General features: G+C 47.2%; 1 protein-coding gene across 2 annotated transcripts in view; it reads right to left on the bottom strand.

The window, feature by feature from the left end:
- The window catches only part of LOC139055845 (uncharacterized), a 122,249-nt gene that overhangs the window by 79,615 nt on the left and 19,446 nt on the right, over positions 1–23,188 (bottom strand). For both annotated transcript variants that reach the window (XM_070533400.1, XM_070533401.1), the window contains exon 3: positions 8,089–8,393. In XM_070533400.1, coding sequence (XP_070389501.1) covers positions 8,089–8,393 — 305 coding nt within the window. The remainder of the gene's footprint in view (positions 1–8,088; positions 8,394–23,188) is intronic.

Here is a 23,188-nt window from a genome sequence, read left to right as displayed (position 1 = left end):
CTGTTGCTTAATCACTGGGAGACTTGGATTAATGTCGTAGTCTGGTTCGGGAACCGTGGTCGTCTGGGTAGATGTGGCGGAATCCGAGAGGACAAACGCATTACTGGTTTCCACAATTTCCTCGATGTACGCGATCGTCGTGCCCTTGTTGATGTGCTTGAACTCCGGGCTGAAGTTTGTCAGCAACACTTCAGTTTTCCCTCCATGCAGTCGAGCGATCCCTCTTGCGACGCAAATTTCACGGTCTAGCAGGAGGCGTTGGTCGCCTTCGATGACACCTTCTACGTCAGCGGGTATTGCGGTGCCGACCGAAATAACAATGCTGGAGCGGGGCGGGATGCTCACTTGGTCTTCGAGCACACTCAAGGCGTGGTGACTAAGAGGGCTCTCCGGCGGTATCGCTTTATCTTCCGACAGCGTTATTGACTTCGACTTCAGGTCGATGACTGCGCCGTGTTGGTTCAGGAAGTCCATACCGAGAATGACGTCTCGAGAACACTGTTGGAGGATAACGAAGGTGGCAGGGTAAGTCCGGTCATGAATGGTTATCCTTGCCGTGCAGATTCCAGTCGGCGTAATCAGGTGTCCTCCAGCGGTGCGAATTTGAGGGCCTTCCCATGCAGTCTTAACCTTCTTCAACTGGGCGGCGATGTGTCCACTCATGACGGAGTAATCAGCCCCTGTGTCCACTAAGGCGGTAACTGCGTGGCCGTCGAAAAGCACATCGAGGTCGGTGGTTCTTTGTCTGGCGTTGCAGTTAGGTCTTGGCGTCGGATCACGGCTGCGTCGTGTTGAAGTGAAGCTGAAACGTCGCGTCGTCAAATCGTCTTTCGTCGGTGTAGTCATGGCTTCCTGACTTCGTCGGGACGGCGGTGTGTCGTTATTATGTCGTCTAAATGGTCTCTTCATCGTCTTCGTCGGCGGCAGAGGATCTTCATCAGTTCGACGAACAGCAACCGCACCTCCATCGGTTGCTGCTTTTAGTTTTTCGGATATCGGCTCGCAGAGCGGCCCCGGGCTGGGCGAGTGTATGGTCGGCGCTGCGGTGACAGGTAGCGGCCTGGTAACGGCGAACGGGACGGTCGTCGAGCGCTCCACTGAGTGGCGGCGAGGTAGTCGGCGATATCGCGAGGTCGTTCACCAAGCTGTGGTCGCGGTGCATTAACAGCGAACCCTCGCAGTCCCATTTGCCGGTATGGGCATCGGCAGTAGACGTGACCAGCTTCTCCGCAGTGGTAGCAGAGTGGGCGGTGGTCAGGAGCGTGCCAAATGTCCGTCTTCCTCGCGTAGCGGTGCTGGGCGACGGGCGGGCGTGCTGGCGGCGGCGGCGGTGGACGACGGAATTGTGGCGTTAAAGGTCCGTGGCGCGGTCGTGCCGGGGGGCCTTGGCGGCGGGCGACGGCGGCGTAGGTCATCGCTTCAGGCTGGGGCTGTGGTGATTCTGGTTGCATCTCAGGAACTCCAAGGGATCGCTCAAGTTAATCTTTGACGATTTCGGCGATTGAGGCAACTTGAGGCTGCAACCTAGGGTACATCTTCTGCAGCTCTTCCCGTACGACCACTCTGATAGTCTCGCGCAAATCGTCGGTGGCCAGCGATTGAATTCCTGCATAGTTTGTAGACTTTGTGCGGCGGTTGAATTGCCGGTTCCGCATTTCGAGTGTCTTCTCAATGCCGGTGGCCTCGCGAAGGAACTCTGCTACGGTCGTCGGTGGGCTTCGTACCATTGCGCCGAAAAGTTCTTCCTTCACACCATGCATGAGTAGGCGAACTTTCTTTTCCTCGGCCGTATCCGGGTCGGCGTGGCGGAACGGACGGCTCATTTCTTCCGTAAAGATGGCAACGTTCTCATTTGGTAGCTGCACTCGGGCGTCCAGCATAGCTTCGGCCCTTTCCTTGCGCACGACACTTGTAAAGGTGCGCAGGAAGCCGCTACGGAACAGGTCCCACGTAGTCAAGGTCGACTCCCTGTTCTCAAACCACATTCTGGTGGCGTCCCCTAAGGCGAAGTAGACATGCCGCAGCTTGTCGTCGGAGTCCCAGTTGTTGAATGTCGCGACTCGCTCGTAGGTCTCCAGCCAGGATTCCGGGTCTTCAGTCGCTGCTCCATGGAAGGTCGGTGGGTCCCGAGGTTGTTGTAGGATAACGGGGGACGCTGGGGCAGCCATTGGGGTTGTCTTGACCACGATCTTCTTTGTCGTCTCAGGTAGAAGTCCGTGCTCTGGGGGGCAGTCCTTGCAGTCTGCGGCTAGCACGCTGGTCTTGGGCAATGTCGGTTTTGTCCTCGGGCTTCGGGCTTGGATCGCGGCTTTGCGGGGGCGTTCGGTACATGAACGCACTAGCACCTCCACCAGATGTCACGTGGTCGTGACGTCAAAGAACACAGTAGCAATACTGTGAACGACAAAACTGACTTTTATTGGGCGAACCTGTGCCCACAAAACAGGCTACAATTATAGCACAACGATAGCGACGAACACACTCGGCGATCGGCGAAAATCTGATCAGCGAATCAAGCGCGTCGGCTTTTATAGATCAGTCGTCGAATGTTCCAGATTAACAGATGGGACCCGCGGGTCTTCCACAAAGTTCTACACTATTCGCGTCGCGCATACATGCAATCAGATTACACAAGTTGCAGTGAAAGACAGTGGACGGAACCATCGATAACATTCCAGAAACTTCTTTTACATGCAGGCGTGTCCTGCGCTTCGCGATAACATTTGTTAGGTGGCCAAACGTGGTCGCCCGATAAAGATAAGTACATGTGTCAATATTCACACTATCATTCAGGTGATAGAGAAATGTGCAGAATATAACTAACCCTTATATATAGCTTTCATTGATTACGAGAAAGCGTTTGATTCAGTCGAAGCCTCAGCAGTCATGCAGGCATTACGGAATCAGGGTGTAGATGAGCCGTATGTAAAAATACTGAAAGATATCTATAGCGGCTCCACAGCCACCATAGTCCTCCATAAAGAAAGCAACAAAATCCCAATAAAGAAGGGCGTCAGGCAGAGAGATACGATCACTCCAATGCTATTCACAGGGTGTTTACAGGAGGTATTCAGAGACCTGGATTGGGAAGAATTGGGGATAAGAGTTAATGGAGAATACCTTAGTAACTTGCGATTCGCTGATGATAATGCCTTGCTTAGTAACTCACGGGAGCAACTGCAATGCATGCTCACTGACCTGGAGAGGAAAAGCAGAAGAGTGGGTCTAAAAATTCATCTGCAGAAAACTAAAGTAATGTTTAACAGTCTCGGAAGAGAACAGCAGTTTACGATTGTTAGCGAGGCAGTGGAAGTGGTAAGGAAATACATCTACCTAGGGTAGATAGTGACCGCGCATCCCGATCATGAGACTGAAATAATCAGAAGAATAAGAATGGGCTGGGGTGCGTTTGGCAGGCATTCTCAGATCATGAACAGCAGGTTGCCATTATCCCCCAAGAGAAAAGTGTATAACAGCTGTGTCTTACCAGTACTTGCCTACAGGGCAGAAACCTGGAGGCTTACGAAAAGGGTTCTACTTAAATTAAGGATGATGCAACGAGCTATGGAAAGAAGAACGATCGGTGTAATGTTAAGGGATAAGAAGAGAGCACATTGGGTGAGGAAACAAACGCGAGTTAATGACATCTTAGTTGAAATCAAGAAAAAGAAATGGACATTGGCAGGGAATGTAATGAGGAGGGAAGATAACCAATGGCCATTAAGGGTTACGGACTGGATTCCAAGAGAAGGGAAGCGTAGCAGGGGGTGGCAGAAAGTTAGGTGGGCAGATGAGATTAAGAAGTTTGCAGAGACAACATGGCCACAATTAGCACATGACCGAGGTAGTTGAAGAAGTATGGGTAAGGCCTTTGCCCTGCAGCGGGCATAGTCAAGCTGATGACGATGATGATCGCTGCAGTAATAGCCAATCATGGATGGCACTTAAAGAAGAGGAGTTTTGTGAATACAGGCCTTGAGCTCAAATCCACAAATTCTCTTTCCTAGGAGCATTTCCTCATTGGCCAGTAAAGCAGTGTGCAGCATTCATGCTCGCCATTGAAGTGATGACGATATGGGAGCATCACAGTGATGACGAATCCTGGATGGCACTTATGCCGTGAATACATAAGTGCCTAATCAAGCAACATTTCAATAGGCTTTTTGTGTGAGACACAGAAGAGCAACCAGAAATATTTTGCCTTAATACCTATTTCTAGAGGTGCTCGAATATGTGAAATGTCTAAACAAATATGGATCAAATAGCAACTGCAATTAGATTTGTATTCGATGAGAAAATTCACTATTTGAAGTTCTCTATTATTCGTCCATGTTCGAATATAATACTTGTGTCACACATGCACTTCTGATTGCGACTGAGGCCGATCCAAATTGGATTTCTTGATCATGATCAACAATGGTCGTTGCTACATGGTCCAACGATCCCGATGAGTTATTATCTGCTGATCTTCGGCAACTCTCAGAACTGCACACTGCCTTAATTACAAATTCAGATTTGCAAAATACAGTTGAATTTGGACAATATTTCAATTTTACAGCTTACTATTGCTGATACAAAAAAATTTTAAATATTTTTTTTATTGAGCTGCCTTCACTTTTTGTTGTTAGGGTTTGCAGAACACTGCGCTAGAGGGTGCAGATGTCAGCCAGCTATTGCGATCAAGAGGCCTGATCGCAATTCCTAGATCACGATTGTCCGGGTCCGGGTCTCGCAAGATTGTGATCGCAAATGACTGTAGCAACACTGATCCGGATTAAGCTCAATCCAGTTCGGCTTTGATCGCAATCAGAAATGTACGCTTACACCGATATTAGGCATAACAGCAGTTATTAGAGTCTCGAGGGAGATAGCCTGATGCAGGATAGCTGCAGTTATTCGCAGGGCCCTGCCCTGCCCAAAGTGTTATCTGCCAAGGGCAGATAACTTCAGTTTGTTAGTTTCACATTATATAAAAATGTCTCGCTTCTTGCTGGCCTATGTTTAACTGTTGTCTTGATTTAGGCAAAGCAGTTTATGAACGATTCCATAATGTTTGAATTTATTTAAAACAATGTACTACAATGCTGCAATATGACATTTCTCTTCTTCGATGAATACAGTACCCTGACTGTGTGCTAATACTCGCCGTAGACGGCTACGTGGATAGTGGCCATCTTAAGTTTTGTTCCATTTCTGATGAAGTAGTCACAAAATAAAGCTCTGCAAAGACACCATCGATGTCAAAAACAAAGCAGGCTACGTTGCTGCCGAAACAAGATGTTGGCTCACCAGAAGGCTTGAAAATTCAATGAGAAGGTTGTCTGCTCAAAAGAAAACGAAGTCATGCTTTTCTTGGTGTTTAATAAGTTGCATTCTGTTTTTCATATATTCGCACATGCAAAGTGTTAAAAAGCAGTTACAACATGTGCTTTTCTGAGCATTTTCTTTTTGACGCAAGGAGGTGTCACTTAACAGTGACGCCTCACAGACGGATCTACTACTTGAGCTCGAAGCTATCTTATTAGCCGTTTTATTAGCTGTCTACATAGACTGTCTCCAGTGCTGACCAGAATTAGAACCCACCTTCTATGTACATCTGGTGACAAGCCGTACCTTGTTTTATTGCTATCCTTGTCGTGGTGTAACAGATTACTGAAAGCACCGGCCTACACCCTCTCCGAGCACATAAACTCTTCGGCAGATAATCTGGCCAGTCTTCAACAAGTGTTCACTCATGAGATGGCCAAGGTCACACTAAATAGTGAGGGTGTCTCCCAAGCGGCAATGCATACCCCATCACAGGAACAGTTTACTACCACCCCCACCAAGGCTCCACAGTGCCAAGAGCCTTGAGATGATCTCAGCGTCCCCAGTCAGGACAGAACTGTACAGTGAGAAAGATGGCTGCAGCTGTTAAGATTGTCCAGTGAAAACTGCAGGTTGTTCACACATGCCAGAGCTGCCCTGCAATTCACGTTAGCCAGTTCTGACCCCAAAATTGATGTCATGGCCCTTCAGGAGACGGGCACACAGGTTAAAATTGCAGGACATGCAACCTTTTACGAATTCACCAATCCAGCCAGCACGCCCTCTACAGCCATTGCAGTGCAGTGCAATCTCATTGCTATGCAAATTGACCTGGAGGAGAAGGAAATTCCGTACACCTTCATGCAACTCCTTCCTAAACGGAAACAGAACAGGTGTATGTACATTTTTAATGTTTACAGCACTCCATGGGAGAAAAGCAATAAAATTTCCACCCTACTGAGGAAGGCCAGCAAGGCAGCCTAGCAAAGAACACTTTGTCGTTACCGAAGATTTCAACACCCCCCACACTGTACAGAGGTATCAAAAGCGCAGCAAACAGGGTGGTGCCCTACTTTCTATGGCCAACGAGTTGGAACTCACGCTGGTTACAGACCCAGACCGCCCCACTCGCATCGGCAATAGTGTGAGCCAAAACACTACACCCATCCATGTTTTGTTAGGAGTGCGAACGAGGTCAACTGGCTCAACACAGAAACCTGCCTGGGTAGTGACCATTACCTCATTACCATCATCGTCCCCTCCAATGACTGCAACTACCATGGGCACGTCCCTACCTGATGTTAAATTTGTTGTGTCCGACTCTAAATCGGCCATAGGAAGCTACTGCATTGCAAGCAGACTTCTCAATCTCCATGACAATATCCATCAATATCCACCTGGGTAACGAAGCAGCTCACCAAGCTGCCCGAGCAGCAGATAACTGGGAGGTGGGATCGCTTGACCCAGATGGCCGGCTTGAACCCATCCTCGCCTATCACGAATTCACGCAATTCTACAAGGATTCGTGCAGAGCATATCTGTTGCCGAGCACGATTCTCTCCCGGGGAACAGGCCATGACATTACGGTGGGTACAGACTCGATCCGTGCTAACCCCAAAAAGTTGGCTGAAATTTCCAAGCAAGGGTTCAAACCTAACTGCAGGCATTGTGAAGCACTAACAGTTGTAGACCAAGATCACATACTTTGGCAGTGCCCATCCAAATCCCTGCCAAGGGCGATTCTTCAGCAAGCCCCCACACTTGAGGCCTAAGAGTGTGCAATCAAGATGGATCACCCAGAATGCCCATTCATGCTGGCAGAGCAGGCTAACCGCATTGCGGCCGCATGGCCTCCGGGCTAGCTCCTCTGCCAGGGTCACAACTACTAATTTACGCCTCCAATAAAGTTTACTTCTCTCTCTCTTTCTCTCTTACTGAAAGCACCATTCTTATTTGCCAGCTGCTCAGTTGAGAGGATGTCCTGTAGCAAGCAGTGTACCATGCTTGTATCATTAAATACAATCCATCCGCTTTGGAAGACAATGTCTCACTTGTCAAGTTACACCTGCTTTTTTCTATCCTTCTTGTAGGCCGATCCTAGTGCAGTCTAAAAGTGTGGGACGATCCCAAAGGGTGCAGCCAAAAAATTGAGGCAGTCCAGTGCTCCTCCTGCTCTTCTTGTCTGAGGGGTGACACTGATCAGAGTGCAAAGATTCCACCACCCCATTCTCATTCTCTTTGATCAATTAAAGGTTGAATCACCTTCAAACTTTTAACCAATTTAACTTCACGCAAACATTATGTCACTCTTTCTATAAATGAGTACATATTCTTGTTCAATATTCGGAGTTTTTTTTTTTTTTCAAATACATGCATATTCAATTTGATTAAGAAATTTCACTACTTGAACACTATTGCTTATTTTCAATGCTATTTGCACATACCACCTTCCTCATCTGGAATCATAGCAGGAGATGTCTACAGATAAAGCCTATATTTCCGTACTTTCTGCTATATGAGACGCATGTTCCTGTATGCTGCACCAGCTCTGCTGACATCTGGTGGCATGCTCCAAGTGACGCCCTAATCATACAGCCACTCCGGGGCTCTGACGCAGGCTGTATTGCTGGCTGTTCTCTGGCTGAGATTCCGCACAGCAGTGGCCATTACTGTCACTGCTGCTGCATGAAAACTGAGGTGGAACTCCCCTAATACTGTTTTTCCGTAACATTGAGTAGCTACAGTAGGCAGTTCTGCAGCAACAGTCGACACCGAACTAACCTTGTGGGCAGCATGCGTGTAGGCACACATAAGGTCATTGAAGTCCAGGCATGAGGCACCCGACTCAATGAGAGGGAATATGTCCACATCCTTGGTGACCAAGTCCCCAAAGCCAAAGGCTGGGATGGGGTTCCCGTGCAGCAGGGGCCCCACTGCAGCACCCAGAGAAGCCAGCGCCCTCTGGTAGGGGTTCTGTGTGCCTGGCTTCAGGGTGTGCAGGCTCTCGCCACGAAACGTTCGCCTGCCTTGCCACTCATTGCTGGCCGAGAAGTCAATGCCCACAATGACGTGGATGTCGGGAAGCCCTGTCGCGGACAAGAGGCGGCAAGCAGTGCTAGGTGAGAAACATGCACTTCGAAAGCAGCGGCAACTGTAAAAGCTACTATTAGTTATGCAACTAATAGGTACCTACTTTGAAATGAACGATGAAAAAAAAGGTGGGTGGACGGGAGAAAGAAACAGAGGACGACAGGGATGATGTGGCACTGATTACCAAGTGAAAGGTCTATTGCACAAGGTGTGGGGTACACACATAGAATCCTTCGTTATCAGGTTTTAAATTTCTTAAAATTCGGTGGGGGATGAACATAGGGAACATTTTTGAAAGGGCAGAAATTTGGTTTTTGTAGTTTAACAGCCCCAAATTAGGTATTCTTCTGGCAACTTTCACAAACAATTAACACAGGCAATGGTCTTCTTTTGGACACAAACGCTTTATTTAAATAATCGAAATCCTTGACGGGAATATATAATGAGAAATAGAGCTGTTTGCATGTTGTTTGGCAAACTTATATGTAAAAATTCCCAATGGCAGGAATTATGTACAGTTTTAAAAGTAACAAAAAACCACATAAAGACGAAAAACATTTCTGACAATTCCTTGTTTACTATGTTCCCTTTTTTTATTGAAGGAAGAAAAGAAGCACAAATAGCAGTGCACACAGCAATGCCCCTTCAGAGGTATAATATTATTCCCATTTTGTAAGCCCCTGTTGACATTCATTATCATGCGCTTTTTGAGCATTTCTCTGTTCATCGTAGACTTGTCTCTCACCCTTCTCTGGTGGTGCCACAATTTAGAAAACATGTTCTCGACATAGCAGCTACCATTCACAATGAAAAATACTGTCAGTGCTGCGTTCATTTCCTAGCACATCACCGCCATTCACGTACCTGCAACATGCCATTGTCACATTCATGTACCAAATGCAGCTGCTAAAAGGGCGACAAGGTTTCATTTACTAAAGGCCAGCAGGCACTGAATAATATTATGCATGCCAGTTTTTGATGGAGTGTTTTGTGAATAAGAAGATATTCATACATAAATATCATATTAATGATATAGCTTGACCATTTGCTCACGTCGGCAGGGCAACGCTCAGTGGTTTTGTAACGTCTGTATTTATTATTATCCTTCATGAAAGGGCAAAACATTGGGGAGAAATCGGGTTCATACCAATTTTCATAAAACTTGCACGGGGTGCAGAAATCTGCAATCATTGGGTTCTACCTGAAAAGAACGAAGGTCCCCAAGTGTGCACCCCAAGGGGACTGGAACTACTCACCATCTTTTCATTTTGCGACTACAATAATGCATTTCAGCACTGCGTGCTTGTGCATAAACTAATCTGATGGTTCAACGCCACCAAGGTCCTTCTGTACTTTCCCGAAATTTTGTACAGTGGCAGAAGGTAGCACTGGGGTAAATAGAATGGGATCAATCAGACGCGCTTGATGGGCCAGCTGCACAACAAAGCAAATCTTTTTCCAAGAAAGGCGCTTCTCCCACATTTATTTCAGCGTGTTTGCAGAGCGAACAAGCAATGGGAACTTTGGCAAAATAATTTAGTGTGTGATGCATTTGAATTTAAATTGTTGCCATGCGTCGTGTGATTGACGTGGTCCCCCTAATAGCATTCCTCGAACAAAGAGTCAGTGAGTCTACTCTTTACACTGTTCTCTAGTTAGATAAGTTAGTTACATTTGCTTAGTAAGTTTAGCAAGTTACTTTTGTGAGTAAGTTACATGTTGTTCATTAGGTTAATTATTAATTTAGTTGGTGAATAATTTAGTTCTTAGATTATCAGTTTAGTGAGGTAACTTAGTTAAATAGTTAGTTAGCTCTGTTAGTTTGATTAGGTAATTGGTTTTGTTCTTTTAGTTATTTAATAATAGATAAATTCAGCTAATTAGTTAACTGGCTAGTTGTTGATTACATTAGTTGGTAGGTTAGTTATTATTTTGTTTGTTTAGGTTAGTCAAGTTATTTGTTAGTAAAGTTATTTAGTAGATTTGTTACTTTAGTTAGTTAACCCAGTCAATTATTAGTTAATTAGTTTGTTTTGCTAACTCAATTATTTAATTAGTTACAAGCTAGGTAATTCATTTCAGCTCACATTGTCACATTAGTTAGCTATTATTTAATTTGGTTTAGGTAATAGCTAGTTTAGTTAGTTATTAGATATGGAATTAGTTTAGTTAATTATCAAGTTCCGTTTGTTTCAGTAATCAGTAAGTTACTGGTTTAGTTAGTAATTAGGCAGATATTTAGTTTAATTATTGTTGTTCGTTATTTATTTGAGTGGTTAGTAAATTTCTTATGGTTACATCTTGCTGGTTGATTAGCCAGCTTAGTTACCTAATTAGTTTATAATTTCACTAATTTTTGCTAATTATTTTACAGTTGAACACATCTACAACAAACACCTCTACAATTAAATGACCTGTATAATGAAGGAATAATTCAGCCCAGTTCTATTGTGAGTTGTGCAGTCCATTACAATGAAGTGACCTGTACAACAAGTAATTTCGGAGGCCCCAAGTAATTTGTTAAAAGGTGTTCAACTATAGTTAGTTATTATTTGGTTTATATAATTATGCCTGACATTAATAAGTTCTGGTTAATTAGCTGGTTTCGTTCATTTGTTATTAGTTATAGAATTAGTTTAGTTAATTCGTTACTCTTGTTTTAATTAGTATATATACCTTAGGTAGTTATTACTTTAGTTAATAAGTCGGCTTAATTTGGTTAGTTAGGTGCCCTGGCAACCGGACCAACATATGCAGGCACAAGACAAATTCTAATCACTGTCACTGTGCTGTCAAACAACATGCTGTCACAACACAGAAAGAGATGTACTATCACACTCAGTATGAGCTACAACGTGCGAGCGCTTTGAAAAGTGATTTCGCATTGTAGCTAGCTCATACTGAGCGCAATAATACTGTGCAAAAATTGAAATGGGAGCAGCTAAACACAGCATAGCCGGCCTTCTGCGCAAAATTACAGAAAAGTGCGTCGAGCAACTGCTCTGTAGCCAGCTTCTAACGATGGAGTAGCCACAAGTTTTAAATTCTTAATTAGGCTGCTGCTACAAATTTATGTCTGCACTGAAATTTTTGAACACTGCACAAAAACGTGGTGGCAATTCGCCCCTTGTGCCAACATGTTCACATGCTGATAATTGTGGACACTTGTGCAAAAGTCAGCTTATGCACAGAACGGCTGTGGTATCCATACAGCGTCTGCTTTAATGCCTTTTTACTTGTGGCAGCACTTGTACATGTTCAATGCGGGAGCTACATAAAATGCTCCCATAGCGTTCAGCGGGAGTTTCGTAACCAGAAGACAGTATTGAAGGACCCTGATGCCACCTTGTCGCCATCGCTTCAACACCTGCTTTTCAAGAACGCGTAACAGATCACCTTCAATGTTAAATCACCATCGCTGTTTGTTTTTCTCACTACAAATGTAATCCCACCCCTTATGTAACACCCCCTGAAATGGGGGCCTTTAAGGAATAAAACTGAACTGAACTGAACTGATGCAACTATACCTCCCTGCTCCCATCTGCTCTATCTCGTCTAACTGCAGATAAGCTTATCCTGGTCAGCAAATCACCAGTGCTTGCAAAAAATTCCTTTTTTTTGTGTGTGTGCAGCCATTGGGCCTGTAATATCTTTTGAGTACTGTGTTAAAGGGACACTGAAGGCAAATACTAAGTCAACGTGGACTGTTTAAGTACCATTCCAGAAACCTCGTAACGCTTGTTTCGCACCAAGAAAAGACTTAGTTTACGAGAAAATTGTATCTAAAGGGTCCGAATACCTGTTTCGAAATTCGTATCTCCCGCCACCCAACCGTGGGAGTAGTGACTAGTTTACATCATCATCATATGTACTTTATTTCTCGTCCGAGTGAGGGGAGACTGGGTCTAAAGGCACGAAGGCCTGACAGAGGTCCCAGACCCCACGGTTACAACAGCAGATAAAATCAGTACGAATGAATACACATATAAGGTACATACATTTCACACAAGAGATCATAATTTCAGTAACAAAAATTATTACAATATTTGTTCGTTAGAACCAGTAAGCCACATAAACATTAGCACAAATTCTATCAGTATGCATTCCTTGTTAGGTCATACATGCCCACACAGATGCAATAAAATGAAAATGTTAATAATTAGTGAAAGCAAATGTCATTGGCGAGTAATAATGCATTAGGCTGTCTTTTGTAGGAGCCTTCTGAAGTACTAAAGTTTAACAGTTCTCCTACCTTGTTTACTATTTTTGTCGACTGATATATGAATGTTTGTTTACCATAATTTGTCCTTGTTTTCGGTAAACGTCTGGTATTCCGGCACAGTGAATAATGAGGTACTTCATCGTTGTCTATTTTGGTGAATAATTTTTGTTTGTGTATGGTCATCAGAAGTTTCTTATAATATACTCTGTCTGCTCGAAGAAGGGAGTAGCGTTGAAATAATGGAGCTGTTTCAAGGTCTACAAAATGGCCACGGTAATTGCAGTATATACGAAGGGTTCGTTTCTGTAAAAGAATTATTTGTTGTAGTTTGTTTTTGAAGTTGTACCCCAAACCAGGACCCCGTAGCAGAGTTTAGAGTAAAGGAGAGTATTGTATAACTGGTGTTTGAGCCAAAGCGGAATCAGCTGGGTTATCCTGTTGATGATACCGACAGATTTAGAAAGGTCATTGCATAGCATCCTTATATGCGAACTCCAAGATAAATGTTTGTCAAACCAAACGCCTAAGAATTTTTGTTCTTGGACATGGTTAATTGCTGTACCATTGTAATTAATGTTAATGTCATTAGGTATGTTCTTGTTACGAGCCCTGAATAAAATGTATGTTGTTTTTGCAGTATTTAATTCAAGACTATTTGGACTCAACCAAACTGATAAGCGATTTAGATACGCATTAACACAGACAGAAAGTTCAGAAGTGTCACTGGATGTAAAAAATATGTTGATATCATTGGCATACTGAGAAGTCAGGTGAGTCGGGTATTCGTACAATATCATTTACATAAATTAAGAACAATAGTGGGCCAAGTTTCGAGCCCTGAGGTACACCCTGTCTTATAGGCAAAATGTCAGAGGTAATAGAATTTATCTGAACAAATTAGCTTCGATTCGTTAGGTAACTTCTTATTAAATCATTAGCAACGCCGCATATTTAGTAGATTTCTGGTTTATAAAATAATATTTTATGATCGATCGAGTCGAAAGCCTTCTGCAAATCTAGAAAAAGGCCAAGTGTAACCTTTTAGTTGCATACCCCATCACTGCCCTTTGCTGCCCTTGGTGAGTGAAACGGCGCCCAACAGGTGGCGGCACCGAGCCAGAGCAGCAGATTCACCGCTACAGCTGCTTTTTGGTCAAGTGGTGTAGACCGTTCGGGCATCCCGCGACGTCACACGGAAGTTGAATTCTCTGCTACTTGCAGTTTGTGTGAGTTTCGCGCGCCAGCAAAACCAGCGCAGCACTACGCGATCAGGAAAGCATTGAAACACAAAAGCGTGGGCGGCGCAGAGTCGAGCAATAACAAAACCTTTCGACCGCCACGTCGTTGTCAACGGAAATTTCAATGAGTTCTTTTTTCTAAACATGAAATGGAACTGGACAAGTAGCATTTTATTTTATCTTATAATACAATATGAGGAGGTTTTTTGCAACAAGCAGTTGAGTACTAGAGACAGAATTTAACTTGGGAGTGCTATCGTCATCGGGCAAGTGCTTGAATGTCCCAGCGGAGTCTCTAATCATGTCCTGCATTTACCTCGATTTCTCGATTATTAAGGCTCTGTTCACGATAATATTGATGCCTTAGACGTTCTCGAGCACTAATCTATTACTTTAGCTTGACTTAGTATTTGCCTTTAGTGTCCCTTTTAAGTTGTGCGATACACATCTATACAACCACTCAAATTAGAAGCACCTTCAAAGGGCCCCATCTAGGAAGCATTTTGCCGAAATGATGATTCAAGTTGGTTCATTATTAGAGGAGATAGAAGAAATTACCTGTCCTGTTACCACCAGGAGGAGAGCATCTCTGCCCATGGGGAGACACCCGGTTCATTCGCATCAACTAGCATCTGCAAGCAGTGTTCGTTCTGTGCCTTATTCCATATCGAAGCTGGGGCTCAGCTCACATCCTCTTCATGTGACGAGCCCTGCTTCCTTCTTTTTCCTCCTTTCTTTCTTCTTTTGTCTATCTGCATGGCGCATTTTCAATGGTGGATGTTTAACTTGGACAATTAACCAAAGTCATGTGCCGTAGTCGGTGATGTTGCAAGCAGTGCGTCTTGCATAAACGCATTTATGCATGTTACCTTGATTCTCTTGCTCAAAGTGTGGCTCCCTCGAGAGAAAGGATAAAATTTTGACCGTTTTCATGCTACACAGCTGTTTTATACCTTGCCAACACCATCACCACCATAATTTATACACTGTGCTTGTTTGTTTGCAATGCCCAAACCTGGTGTGGGGCCCTTTAAAGGGACACTAAAGGAAAACATTAAGTTGCGCTAGATTGATAGGGTATTCCGCGAGAAGTATATAACTGTTTTCATCATTGTTTTATTATATCACTTTGTATGTAGAAAATTGCTACCTAAGGTATAGCTGCTGCTCCTCAATTTGAAATGCCCATGCCAAGACTAAGGAGTTGACATCATCTCCATGTGACCTCATTTTATGCCACTGTTATGCTTTTTCGAAACTCTTGATGACAAGCACTGCTTGATGGCTGCAGGTGTTCTGCTTGCAAGAGTCAAGTCGAGTCGCTCTGCCGCTCTGTTTGGGTTCAGGATACCAGATATGGTCACTTGAGCCTCTGTGGCTACAGCCGGTGAGGGAGATTACCACTTCCGCAGTTGTAAACAGAGAAAGCAATGCCCCCCACTGTGGTGGTGGACTCTCTGTGGATCAGCAGTGCCGACATCACATGTGAGTGGTACCACAGCCCACAACAGGGGGCACCACACTGATTTTCCATTTGCATCATATTCTCGCTTGCTAAATCTCTGTTTTCATTATGAATGATGAATTTGTTATTACTGAAGCCAAACCTCTTAATCTAGTTTGAGTTAATATTCTCCTTTAGTGTCACATAGTGTTACCTTAAAGAGCCCCTCACCTTGCTGGGCATTGTACACAGACAATGCCCAGCAGTGTGTAGATCATACACACTGCTGGGCACTGATCATACACACAGACAAGTGCAGTGTGTAGATCATGCGCTGACGATTGTGTTTGCAAAATATTGTTACTGAACGATGAAAGAAGAGAGAGGAAGAATAAGATCGCAAGGCGCTGGCTGCTGTGTGTTGTTACTAATCAGCCATATTGTCACGTGGTAGTGACGGTGAAGAAAGAACACAGTAGCAGTACTGTGAAGGACAAAACTAGCTTTTATTGGGCGAACCTGTGCCCACAAAACAGGCTACACTTAAAGCACAACGATAGCGGCGAACACAGTCGGCGATCGTCGAAAATCTGATCAGCGGGTCAAGCGCGTCGGCTTTTATAGATCAGTCGTCGAATGTTCCAGATTAACTGATGGGACCCGCGTGTCTTCCACAAAGGTCTACACAATTCGTGTCACGCGATGAAATCTGATAACACAAGGTTCGGCGACAACAGACACGCGGATAGAAGTGTCGATAACTTTCCAGAAACGTCGGATACATGCAGGCGCGTCCCTCGCTGTGCGATTACAGTTGTTAAGCGGCAAAACGTGGTTGCCCGATAAAGATAAGTACACGTGTCATTACCCCCCTCTTAAAAAGCATCGACCCGATGCTGCGAACAAACGAAAGTAATAAATAAGCACTCGTAGCAAAGAAAACAACAAAATAAGGGAAGTTCGTTAGCGTCCGTAAAACGGTTTAAGACGCACCACGTGGACCACTTCAGGTCGTGCGCGGCGCCGCTGTGAATGCGAAATGCCGTCTGGCACGACCTCATAGTCCAGTGCGCCAATACGTCGGATGACTTTGTAGGGTCCGAAATAGCGTCGCAGTAGTTTCTCACTCAGTCCTCGTCGGCGTATCGGGGTCCATACCCAAACACGGTCGCCGGGCTGGTACTCGACGAAGCGTCGTCGGAGGTTGTAGTGTCGGCTGTCGGTCCTCTGTTGGTTCTTGATCCGTAGGCGGGCGAGCTGTCGGGCTTCTTCGGCGCGCTGGAGATAGCTAGCGACGTCAACATTCTCTTCGTCAGTGACGTGGGGCAGCATGGCGTCGAGCGTCGTCGTCGGGTTCCTGCCGTAAACCAGCTTAAACGGCGTGATCTGTGTTGTTTCTTGCACCGCCGTGTTGTAAGCAAATGTTACGTACGGCAGGACGGCATCCCAGGTCTTGTGTTCGACGTCGACGTACATCGCTAGCATGTCGGCGAGGGTCTTATTCAGCCGCTCCGTAAGGCCATTCGTCTGCGGGTGATAGGCCGTGGTCCTCGTGTGCCTTGTCTGACTGTATTTCAGAATGGCTTGGGTGAGCTCCGCTGTAAAGGCCGTTCCTCTGTCGGTGATGAGGACTTCTGGGGCGCCATGTCGAAGCAGGATGTTTTCGACAAAAAATTTCGCCACTTCGGCTGCGCTACCTTTCGGCAGTGCTTTAGTTTCAGCGAAGCGGGTGAGGTAGTCTGTCGCCACGACGATCCACTTATTTCCGGTTGTTGACGTCGGAAAGGGTCCCAGCAAGTCCATCCCGATCTGCTGGAATGGTCGGCAAGGAGGCTCGATTGGCTGTAGTAATCCGGCTGGCCTTGTTGGCGGTGTCTTACGTCGCTGACAGTCTCGGCATGTTCTGACATAACGGGCGACGTCGGCGGTCAGGCGCGGCCAATAATACTTTTGTTGTACCCTCGAGAGTGTCCGGGAAAAACCGAGGTGTCCAGCAGTCGAATCGTCATGTAGGGCGTGCAATACTTCAGGACGAAGTCCTGACGGGACAACAAGAAGGTAGTTGGCGCGGACTGGTGAAAAGTTCTTCTTCACGAGGAGATTGTTTTGAAGCGTGAAGGAAGATAGTCCGCGCTTAAATGCCCTGGGGACAACGTCGGTGTGCCCTTCCAAATATTCCACCAGGCCTTTTAGCTCCGGGTCTGCCCGTTGCTGCTCAGCGAAGTCTTCTGCGCTTATCATGCCAAGGAAGGCATCGTCATCTTCGTCATCTTGCGGCGGCGGGTCAATGGGGGCACGTGATAGGCAATCGGCATCGGAGTGTTTTCGTCCGGACTTGTAGGTTACAGTGATGTCGTATTCTTGTAGTCTGAGGCTCCACCGCGCCAGTCGTCCTGAAGGATCCTTTATACTCGCTAGCCAACGCAAAGCGTTATGGTCACTGACGACTTTGAATGGCCTGCCATAAAGATAAGGGCGAAATTTAGCTGTAGCCCAAACGATGGCGAGGCATTCCTTTTCGGTCGTAGAATAGTTGCCTTCGGCTTTTGACAGCGACCGGCTAGCGTAAGATATCACCTGTTCGACTCCGTTTTTCCTCTGGACTAGAACGGCACCGAGGCCTAGGCTACTGGCGTCAGTATGGATTTCTGTATCGGCGTACTCGTCGAAGTGCGCAAGTACCGGCGGCGACTGCATGCGTCGTTTGAGTTCTTCAAATGCGTCGGCCTGCGGCGTTTCCCACTTGAACTCAACATCACATTTAGTTAGACGTGTCAACGGCTCGGCGATGCGTGAAAAGTCCTTGACAAAGCGCCTGTAGTAGGCACACATGCCAAGGAATCTACGCACTGCCTTCTTGTCGGTGGGCTGCGGGAACTTTGCGATGGCAGCTGTTTTCTGCGGGTCGGGGCGTACTCCGGATTGACTGATGACGTGGCCTAGGAACAGAAGCTCGTCGTAAGCGAAGCGGCATTTTTCTGGCTTCAGAGTGAGTCCTGATGACTTGATGGCCTCTAGTACTGTGGCAAGCCGCCTAAGGTGATCGTCGAAATTTCCGGCGAATACGACGACGTCATCCAAGTAAACGAGACAGGTCTGCCATTTCAATCCCGCTAAAACCGTGTCCATCACGCGCTGGAACGTTGCAGGCGCCGAGCACAGTCCAAATGGCATAACCTTGAACTAGTAGAGGCCGTCTGGGGTGATGAAGGCGGTCTTTTCGCGATCTCTTTCGTCGACTTCTATTTGCCAATAGCCAGACTTGAGGTCCATCGAGGAGAAGTACTTAGCGTTGCAGAGCCGATCCAATGCGTCGTCTATCCGTGGAAGGGGGTATACGTCCTTCTTCGTGATCTTGTTCAGACGACGATAATCGACGCAGAAACGTAGGGTTCCGTCCTTTTTCTTCACCAGGACAACAGGGGATGCCCACGGGCTTTTCGACGGCTGGATGATGTCGTCGCGCAGCATTTCGTCAACTTGTTCTCTTATAGCTTCGCGTTCTTGCGGCGAAACTCGGTAAGGGCTTTGGCGGAGTGGTCGAGCGTACTCCTCGGTGATTATGCGATGCTTGGCGACAGGTGTTTGTCGAATCCTCGATGTCGTCGAAAAGCAGTCTTTGTATCGTCGGAGCAGACTTCTGAGCTGCTGTTGCTTAATCACTGGGAGACTTGGATTAATGTCGTAGTCTGGTTCGGGAACCGTGGTCGTCTGGGTAGATGTGGCGGAATCCGAGAGGACAAACGCATTACTGGTTTCCACAATTTCCTCGATGTACGCGATCGTCGTGCCCTTGTTGATGTGCTTGAACTCCGGGCTGAAGTTTGTCAGCAACACTTCAGTTTTCCCTCCATGCAGTCGAGCGATCCCTCTTGCGACGCAAATTTCACGGTCTAGCAGGAGGCGTTGGTCGCCTTCGATGACACCTTCTACGTCAGCGGGTATTGCGGTGCCGACCGAAATAACAATGCTGGAGCGGGGCGGGATGCTCACTTGGTCTTCGAGCACACTCAAGGCGTGGTGACTAAGAGGGCTCTCCGGCGGTATCGCTTTATCTTCCGACAGCGTTATTGACTTCGACTTCAGGTCGATGACTGCGCCGTGTTGGTTCAGGAAGTCCATACCGAGAATGACGTCTCGAGAACACTGTTGGAGGATAACGAAGGTGGCAGGGTAAGTCCGGTCATGAATGGTTATCCTTGCCGTGCAGATTCCAGTCGGCGTAATCAGGTGTCCTCCAGCGGTGCGAATTTGAGGGCCTTCCCATGCAGTCAACTTCTTCAACTGGGCGGCGATGTGTCCACTCATGACGGAGTAATCAGCACCGGTGTCCACTAAGGCGGTAACTGCGTGGCCGTCGAGAAGCACGTCGAGGTCGGTGGTTCTTTGTCTGGCGTTGCAGTTAGGTCTTGGCGTCGGATCACGGCTGCGTCGTGTTGAACTGAAACTGGAACGTCGCGTCGTCAAGTCGTCTTTCGTCGGTGTATTCTTGGCTTGCTGACTTCGTCGGGACGGCGGCGTGTCGTCATTAGGTCGTCGAGATGGTTTCTTCATCGACTTCGTCGGCGGCGGAGGATCTTCGTCAGTTCGACGAACAGCAACCGCACCTCCATCGGTTGCTGCTTTTAGTTTTCCGGATATGGGCTCGCAGAGCGGCCCCGAGCTGGACCAGTGTACGGTCGGCGCTGCGGTAACAGGTAGCGGCCTGGTGACGGTGAACGGGATGGTCGTCGAGAGTTCCGCTGAGTGGCGGCTAGGTAATCGGCGATTTCACGTGGGCGCTCGCCAAGCTGTGGACGCGGCGCGTTGACGGCGAACCCTCTCAGTCCCAGGTCGCGGTATGGGCATCGGCGGTACACATGGCCGGCTTCTCCGCAGTGATAGCAGAGAGGGCGGTGGTCGGGGGCTCGCCAAATGTCCGTCTTCCTCGCGTAGGTGCGCTGGGCGACGTATTGGCGTGCTGGCTGCGGCGGCGGCGGCGGACGACGGAATTGCGGCGTTGCAGGACCCTGGCGCGGTCGCGCAGGGGGGCCTTGACGGCGGGCGACGGCGGCGGCGTAGGTCATTGCCTCCGGCTGCGGTGATTCTGGTTCCACCTCAGGAACTCCAAGGGATCGGTGCACCTCTTCTTTCACGATGTCGGCGATCGAGGCCACTTGAGGCTGCGACGAAGGCAAGACCTTGCGCAGTTCTTCGCGCACAATCGCCCTGATGGTCTCGCGCAGATCGTCTGTGGCCAGTGATTGAATTCCTGCGTAGTGGGTAGAGCTCATACGGCGGTTGAATTGCCGGTTCCGCATTTCGAGTGTCTTCTCAATGCTGGTTGCCTCGCGAAGGAAGTCTTCTACGGTCTTCGGTGGGCTTCGTACCATTGCGCCGAAAAGTTCTTCCTTCACACCACGCATGAGAAGGCGGACTTTCTTCTCTTCGGGCATATCCGGGTCGGCGTGGCGGAAGAGACGTTTCATTTCTTCCGTGAAGATAGCAACGTTCTCGTTCGGTAGCTGCACTCGGGCGTCCAGCATGGCTTCGGCCCTTTCCTTGCGCACGACGCTCGTAAAGGTGCGCAGGAAGCCGCTACGGAAGAGGTCCCATGTCGTTAAGGTCGACTCCCGGTTCTCAAACCACGTTCTGGCGGCGTCTTCTAAGGCGAAGTAGACATGCCGCAGCTTGTCGTCGGAGTCCCAGTTGTTGAATGTAGCGATTCGCTCGTAGGTCTCCAGCCAGGATTCCGGGTCTTCAGTCGCTGCTCCATGGAAGGTCGGTGGGTCCCGGGGTTGTTGTAAGATAACGGGAGACGCTGGGGCAGCCATCGAGGTTGTCTTGACCACGAACTTCTTTGTCGCCTCAGGTAGAATTCCGTGCTCTGGGGGCAGTCCTTGCAGTCTGCGGCTAGCACGCTGGTCTTGTTCGGTGTCGGTTTTGTCCTCGGGCTTCGGGCTTGGATCGCGGCTTTGCGGGGGCGTTCGGTACATGAACGCACTAGCACCTCCACCAGATGTCACATGGTAGTGACGGTGAAGAAAGAACACAGTAGCAGTACTGTGAAGGACAAAACTAGCTTTTATTGGGCGAACCTGTGCCCACAAAACAGGCTACACTTAAAGCACAACGATAGCGGCGAACACAGTCGGCGATCGTCGAAAATCTGATCAGCGGGTCAAGCGCGTCGGCTTTTATAGATCAGTCGTCGAATGTTCCAGATTAACTGATGGGACCCGCGTGTCTTCCACAAAGGTCTACACAATTCGTGTCACGCGATGAAATCTGATAACACAAGGTTCGGCGACAACAGACACGCGGATAGAAGCGTCGATAACTTTCCAGAAACGTCGGATACATGCAGGCGCGTCCCTCGCTGTGCGATTACAGTTGTTAAGCGGCGAAACGTGGTTGCCCGATAAAGATAAGTACACGTGTCAATATTAACCTCATTGACTCTGCTTGGATATACATTGCAAATACAGTCTTATACTCCCAATATCCCCGTAACATATTAAACCATTCCCCACAACAAAACAGGTGAAATTTCTAATGAAACCAGTGCACATTTCCTCTCAATGGAGCCCCACTTCGTGCTGGAAAATCAATGTCACATGCATAAATGCCTCTACATCAGCCTGATTAAAGCATGTGACTTCAGTAAATCATTCAATGCAGAAACAGGAAAACCATCTTGAAAGTGCACCACTAGGGTGGCTAGTGCCACACAGCAAAGAAGGAAAAATTCAAGGGGCACTTAGTTATCCCTATGTGGATGAATACGAAAGCACTGTGACCACTGCGCGATGCCTATGTTATTTCAATTGTTTTAATTTAACTTTGCTTTAATTAAACCCAGGGTGCAGTGGTGACATAGAGGTAGAGGAGCTCCCTCACATGCAAGTGAACTGTGGTTCGAATCTCGGTGCCGCGCAATTTTCCACCAGATACAAAAAATAAGCGTTGATAAAATTGCATAAACCAGCCTGGAATGCGGCCTGATCTCGGTGACCAGAACCGGTTACGCATTCCCTCACTAGAGCAGGATTGGCCACCCTGGTGCAGTACTTGGCCACAACCTCCTATATGAATACAACAATCAAACCCCGGCCCTCAGTCCCCAGCAGCTGCGAAGCAACTGACCACAGTGGCGGTCAGACCTGTCACCCAGCAGAGGGTGCTAAGAATCTCTGGGTCCAGACAGGCCGCCATTGGAATCTGAACATGGCAATGTTTAACGTTAGAATGTTATCTAGTGAGGCGAGTCTAGCAGTGCTATTGGCAGAATCAGCGGGCAGTAAATGGGATATAATAGGGCTCAGTGAGGTTAGAAGGACAAAAGAAGCATATACAGTGCTAAAAAGCGGGCACATCCTGTGCTACCGGGGCTTAGTTGAGAAGCGAGAACTAGGAGTCGGATTCCTGATTAATAAGGATATAGCTGGTAACGTACAGGAATTCTATAGCATTAACAAGAGGGTGGCAGGTCTTGTGAAACTTAATATGAGGTACAAATTGAAGGTCATACAAGTATACCCCCCTACATCCAGTCATCATGACCAGGAAGTCAAAAGCTTCTATGAAGACGTGGAATCGGCGATGGGTGCCAGGGTAGGCAAGAAGTAAGCTGGAGACAAGTCACTGGGGGAATATGGCACAGGTTCTAGGAATAGCAGGGGAGAGTTATTAGTATAGTTTGCAGAATGGAATAATATGCCGATAATGAATACCTTCTTCCACAAACGGGATAGCTGAAAGTGGACGTGAAGGAGCCCGAATAGCGAGACTAGAAATGAAATAGACCTCATACTCTGCGCTAACCCTGGCATCATACAAGATGTCGACGTAATCGGCAAAGTGCGCTGCAGTGACCATAGGATGATAAGAACTTGAATTAGCCTAGGC

The sequence above is a fragment of the Dermacentor albipictus genome, chromosome 2 (assembly GCF_038994185.2).
Source record: "Dermacentor albipictus isolate Rhodes 1998 colony chromosome 2, USDA_Dalb.pri_finalv2, whole genome shotgun sequence".
Lineage (NCBI taxonomy): Eukaryota > Metazoa > Arthropoda > Arachnida > Ixodida > Ixodidae > Dermacentor > Dermacentor albipictus.
Note: the sequence above shows the minus strand (reverse complement) of the source record. Positions and strands in the feature narration are given on the sequence as shown.